Here is a 6331-nt window from a genome sequence, read left to right on the forward strand (position 1 = left end):
TCTGTGTGCATGTTCAGACAGCTCCAGTCCAAAAGTGCTATACTGTAGTTCATGTCAGCAAAGGTGTTTATGGCTGTAATGGAACACAGTGGCTGGTGTCTTCAGAGAGGGGACAGGCCAGAGCGTGCTGCCTCATACAGTATTCCCCAGGCTGCCTACTTTCTACTTTTGTGTCCTCGTGACATTAGGCATTTTTGGACCAGAGTAACTTTTTTCATGGTTCTAAGAACATCCTTTTTATCGTGCTTGCACTCAAGAACTAGGTACGATCATAGTTCTTAGCACACCGACTTCCTAGGCTCCGATTTCAGAGTCGGCCCTCTCTTAGCATATTTGGAATTTTAAGTGACAAAAGTGTACGCTGATTGGTCGAACATATGAGTACTAGCAACCTTCATTTTTAAAAACCTGTTAGCCATGTAAACAACAGCTAACACAAAACACAAACAACAGTTGTAACAAAAGAAATGGAAGAAAACATGGACAAATGGACCAACAATGATGTCCAGGCTTTACTTAGCATTAATGTGATGGAGGAAATACAATACTATTCTGACTCATCACAGCAATGCTTAGACTGCCTTATATTTTCAGCATTTGTGGTGGTGGTATGAATGCATACAGAAAATAAAAAGCCTTTTAACATGCGTAGTTCTCTAGGAGCTCCCCAGTGGGCAGTTCCTTTCAGGGAGTCCCCACAACTGTTTGGTCCAAATACCCCTACTCAGTAAATTAATCATTTGGAGCAATTTTATGGAGTTATATTTGTGCCACAATCCTGAGCGAGCAATTGTAGATTTTGAGCATAGCTTTTGTGAGCATAAAAAAATATTTTGAGCACAGAAAAATGTGTTGTGAGCACAGAAAAATATTTTGTGAGCACAAAAAAATGTGTTGTGAGCACAGAAAAATATTTTGTGCAAGCACACAAATCAACTTTTGAGGACAAATTAAATGTGTGCTCTCCCACAAACTCGTTCATAGTGCGCGAGCAGTCCGCAGCGTACTTGCTCAAGATGCGTCTCTTTCTCCCTCTCGACCTGCCCTCACTGTGCGCTCAACTTCCCCTGCGCGCTCGCTCGAGTTGTACACGGGTGTTACAAATGTGCCACAATTATCAACCAATCAGAAAACTCGGGGGCGGGTACATTCTGATTGGCTGCTTCGGCTCCAATGAGGTTGCAGCATCGCGGTGGAGTTCCCACCCACCAAAGGTCAAAATGGAGGAAAATTCGATTGGATGAAAACATATTTTCGGTCAGTATTTCACTTTAAATATTAGTATTATTGAATGATATTACATTATAGTGCTGCTGTGCTGCGTTGATTGGATTAACATTAACGTTACACGTCCATGTATCTTGAGACATCAGTCGCTGAGTGACAATTTCACTCGTATCCCTCTTTAGCAATCCTGGCTGCTGCTAACTTCAGAAGATGTCTTCTGAACCTAACGAACCACGGCCACATGTAAGTAGTTTGTGCTTTAGTATTATATCATGTTTTATGAACCTTTATGAAAGTATGTTTGTTTTTGTCTGTACACTTTTAGCCTGTAAACCAAGTTAGCTATTTTGGTAGGTTGCTAAAGTTAGGTCTGTTAGTTAATGTCAGGGAGAAAAGCAGAAGCTTACTAACATTAGCGTTACTTCCATGATAGTTGGCAAAATTGACAGTGTATAAAAAAAGACAAGGCATCAAAAGCCGGCGTTGCGCCACCGAACGCCCACTTCTATTAAAATGTCTATTGGCAATGATTAGGGTGCATCACATGGCCCGTTGTCTCTCTCATGTAGTTTATTCTGAGACATCACATTACAGTACGTGAGTCCCTCTTCTTTGATAATTTGAGCTCTCTTTGTACAACAGGACATGTTTTAAGTACGGTTCATGTTAATGTTAATCCTGAATTTATTTAGAGCCATGGTGCAGTTGAGTCAGCAGCCAGAAACCTGGTGTCTTTGCTGCTTAACACTCTGGCCCCATGCAGTTCAACAAGGCCGATGTATGTGTTGTGGAGAACAAGCACAAGGTAAATTCAAAATCACTTTATTTCCCCCTTTACCAGTGATCTTTTGTTTTGGCTCTCTGTAATGTAAGGAAACTTTGTTTCAAATTTCAGGCAGTTTGTCCAGTTTGCACCAAAGAATTCCCAGACGATGAGATAACAGTCCATGCCAGTCTGTGTGGAGAGAGGTAATCTGCTCTCTTCTGTTTACATTTTTTTTTCCACAATTAATTGTCATTGCAATTAACAATTAACAAATTGCAAATTGTTTGAATTTACAGTGACTTAAGTGACAGCTTTGAATGTACAGTGGCTTCTGCAGAAAATGACAGTAGTCCAAGTATGCCTGCTCAAACAGCAGCATTCAAACCAAAAAGGTACGTTTTATTAGGATGGTCTTTGCATGAGTTTATATCAAATACAGAATAAATGATGTGCACCATCATTTACACCAGTGGTTGTCAACCTGGGGTCTGAAATGGGGAATATTTTAACTTGACTAATATGTCATTGACTAGAAATTATCCCAATGAGAGAATGTGTAAGGATGACTATTCTGTTCATAGTTTTCACTCTTCCCTGTTAATCTACAGTCTATAGTATAGACAGTTATGGAATAATTAAATCTGATCTGATGGCGATATTTTCTCTTTTCCTCAAGTACGGAAGATGTATTGTGCTTCATTGAACAACAAGTTGACACCAGTACAGAGTTTAAATTGTGTGTGGACAGAGAAGACCTTCCAGACAGAGGCATTCTCCAGTGGAAAAGGAAAAAAGCTGCATCTCCTGCCAGTGCTCTTAAGGTGGTCTATATAGGAGAGGCAGGCATTGATACAGGAGCACTTAGGAAAGAGTTTCTGACTGGTAAGTTGGTCATTTAACTGTTTGTTCTGATATGAAACAAACCCAATGGATTATCTAAACCTTGTTATTGCTTTTTTGTCTAAGATATGGTTTCAGGTATTGAAAAGAGATTTTTTGAAGGAGCTGGGAACCAGAGTAAAAATCCCAAGGACTCTTTGACAGATGTTGATAATGAGAACTTTAGGTTGGTAACATACACATTTTTGCACACTAATCATATATGGAAAAGAGTTTTTTTCTTTTACTCAAACTTTTTCTATGTTGCTCACAGAACTGTTGGTGAAATAATGGCAGTCAGCCTCGCACAAGGTGGTCCACCCCCTGCTTTTTTGAGGGAGTGGTGCTACAACTTCCTCTGCACAGGAGAGGTGGACTTAAACTCTCTGTCTCAGGAAGATGTGACCGATCTAGAATCCTGTCTGCTCATCAGCAGGGTCAGCATTCTGTTTAGTATTGTTAGATCTGAATTAGATTTATAATGTTGTACCACATATTGTATTCTCTATTTTATGTTGCACATTTTCAGGTTGAAAATTCTGCAGATGCTGAGTCTCTGATGTTGTTGGCTGATGAAATTGTAAGCTGTGGATACACAAGGCAGATCAAACTGGACAGCAAAGAAAACATAATTCGGTAAGTTTTCAAAGAATAACATTTTAAATATTTTTCATGAAAAAATGTTAACTTTGCAACAGTTTTGATTTTTTTGTGTGCTTTTCTTCAAAGAGCAATTGTCTTACATTCTACAACAAGACTGATTCCAATGCTGCAGCAACTCAGAAAGGACATGGAACTGTATGGCCTGGTGAACCAGATGGCTACAAACCCTGACGCTTGCCACCCCCTGTTTGTTCCGGGGAAGATCATAAAGGTAACAATTTTAACTGCCACTTTCTACACAGAAACTACAGACATTCACTTTGCTCTGTTTTTGTGTGTGTGTGTGTGTGTGTGTGTGTGTGTGTTTCAGTCATAGCCTGAGTTTGAACATACAAGAATATTTAACTGAATCTGCATTCACTCTCTTTATAGCCTGATGCTAACTTCATAATGATGAACTGCCAGTCGCAATTCAGTGAAAAGGGGACATCTAAGGAGAGAACTGAGAGGAAGATAATCAACTTCTTACAAGATTTCTTGCAGGAGATCGAAATGTCAGGTACTATATACTGTACATATACCAAGCACACACATAATGTCATTTCAGTGTTTTACTGATTTTGTTGTACCAAGCATATATAAATGTTTTGAAATACTATAACTATTTTAAAGACAATGACTGTAAATTGCTCTTCTTAATCTGTGTTATTTGAAACATTAATATATCCATCACAGGAGGGGAGACAGACAGTGCAGCTGGTGACACAGGGCCTCTTGGGCAATCCCACATCCCCGTCCTCCCTGATGAAAAGAGATGCTTCAAAATAACATGCAACTTTAACCATGAATGCAGAGAGCAGCAAGGAGATCACTCAGTGTGTTACCCAACTGTGACTGGTACTTGCTAGTGAACGCAACCCAGACGTCCCGCCAAAGTCTCTCAATCCTAGAATGAAATTTTAATTTAAAATAACAAAACTACTATAACTACAAATAATTATGCAGTCAAAAATTTCAAGACTGAAAAACTACGAACCTCTGATTATGAATGCTCTTTCCTGAGATAAAGCTTTGTCTTCCAGTTCCCCGTGTGGCAAACATGAAGTGTGCGATGTCCACGTTCTCAGCACCCTGATCCCCCCTTACCCTAAGATGAAAATAAATTTTAATGACATTTAAAAAGGTTTACTTCAACTTTAGTAGAGGAAATAAAATATTTTGTTGCTAGTATATAATAAATAAATGCCACTTCTCCCAACATGTGTTTTTGTCAGGATAATTACCTAGATGGTAGGCCATGAAGCTGGGTTGATCTCAGGAAGGATGAGAATGCAGGTGAAGCCTTGTTATTTGTTGCTGCATCCAAGTACATTAACTGCAATAAAACATGGAAAATTTTACATATGCTATCAGTTACTGTATTACATTCTTACAGTCAGTCATAGAGGTTTTGGTATTTTATTATATCATAAGAAGACATCGGTAGGTCCTACATCTTTACACATAACATATCATTGCAACAGAACCTTATGTTGTGTTTGATATCACCTCAGTATATGTTACATACTAAAATACTATATATATTGAACTTGTGATGCAACTGACTATTTTGCATGTTTAACACTTAAATTGGTTGAGAGAAGTCAGACACTCAAACACAACGTTGATCTGAAATACACAGCTATACATTCGGTTGCATCTAAATTATTACGCTGTGGGACAGGAAAGGCAAGCAGATATGAATTAGGGACTACTTACAGTTAAAATCTGAAAAACTAGTGCAGCAACATGAAATGCTTTGTATTTTTAAGCAGTTCCTGCAAGAAATATGTAAGGTAAATGTTTAAGAAATGCAACTTGACTGATTGCTGCCTATTTGGACAGGTTATATGAAGTCAAATAATTTCTATTTAAGATTTTTTTGTATATGAAAAGAATAACCAGATGTGATCATAATTTGATATTAGCAGGAATTCCATACTGACATCTACTGGCCAATGCAATTATTCTATTCATAGCTAAGCTGTGGGGTTTGCATAATGATTTCTTGGCACTCAGATTGTTGGCAGTATTTTTTTATGCGAAACAATGATCAAGGTTCACTACCCTGTAATTGAAGAATTCTTCTTCAGCCCTGGAGATAAACTATACACAATTTGTATGAACTCACAATGATAAAAGAACTTTACATCCTAAGCAGCCAATTAGGATTTTATGCCTAGGTCTGCTACATCCCTGTGTGGATGTTGAGATCTTAACAATATGCATATTAAGGTCTAATTTGGAATTCAAAACAATCTACATTAAGCTGATGACATTAACCACACACACACACACACACACGCATACACAAAAATCAATTACCTTCCTTGAGTATCCGTCCACTCCACCAAAGATCACAATATTGTACCTGTTCAAGAGGGGGGAAAAGGTTGAAATATAACTAAGGCTGTTCTTAAATGTATGACATGACTCCACTCCCAATATTCTGTATGTAGATAATTGCATAGACAGGCTATTTTACTCTACCTTATCAGTTTATGATTTGTATCAATGTGGACCAAGGAGAGAGGGCCGCAGACAGAATAACTTCTTCGCACAACACACCCCAGTTCTAGGATCCGTGAGAAGATCCCTGCAGCATCAACTCGGTGCATGGAGGCCATCATTCTCCACCACTGAACGCGAAGGCCCAGTGAAACCAGATGGCCTTGAACCATTCGGTATCCAGCATTTGGCATCTGAATTTTAACACCTGAAATTATGTTGTCAAGTTCTTGGTCAGTCACAGAACTGTATGATCCTCTTACTGACAAGCCAAATTCTTGCATTCTCCTGTAAACAGTTCTTCTTGAA

At 38.7% G+C, this 6331-nt stretch overlaps 1 protein-coding gene and 1 long non-coding RNA gene across 3 annotated transcripts; one reads left to right on the top strand and one right to left on the bottom strand.

Moving 5' to 3' along the window:
* Positions 1–1387: 1387 nt before the first annotated feature.
* LOC117251272 (G2/M phase-specific E3 ubiquitin-protein ligase-like) lies at positions 1388–4484 on the top strand. Of its 2 annotated transcripts, XM_033617442.2 has the most exons (11): positions 1388–1470; positions 1920–2032; positions 2123–2196; positions 2290–2385; positions 2670–2875; positions 2960–3059; positions 3147–3309; positions 3402–3508; positions 3602–3746; positions 3908–4034; positions 4211–4484. In XM_033617442.2, exons 2-11 carry the CDS (start codon positions 1985–1987, stop codon positions 4381–4383), a joined length of 1239 nt encoding a protein of 412 aa, XP_033473333.2. In that variant the 5' UTR covers positions 1388–1470; positions 1920–1984; the 3' UTR covers positions 4384–4484. The 2 variants fall into 2 exon arrangements, with proteins under 2 accessions (XP_033473333.2, XP_078030476.1); XM_078174350.1 differs by having other exon boundaries at positions 2960–3309; positions 4223–4481.
* Positions 4385–6078, bottom strand: LOC144466852 (uncharacterized). The gene is made up of 4 exons (XR_013493262.1): positions 6005–6078; positions 5840–5885; positions 4512–4831; positions 4385–4421 (listed from the first exon to the last, which is right to left on the bottom strand). It is a non-coding gene; the product is annotated as an uncharacterized LOC144466852 (long non-coding RNA).
* Positions 6079–6331: the final 253 nt, after the last annotated feature.

This window comes from Epinephelus lanceolatus, chromosome 14 (assembly GCF_041903045.1).
Source record: "Epinephelus lanceolatus isolate andai-2023 chromosome 14, ASM4190304v1, whole genome shotgun sequence".
In the NCBI taxonomy this organism is placed as follows: Eukaryota; Metazoa; Chordata; class Actinopteri; order Perciformes; family Serranidae; genus Epinephelus; species Epinephelus lanceolatus.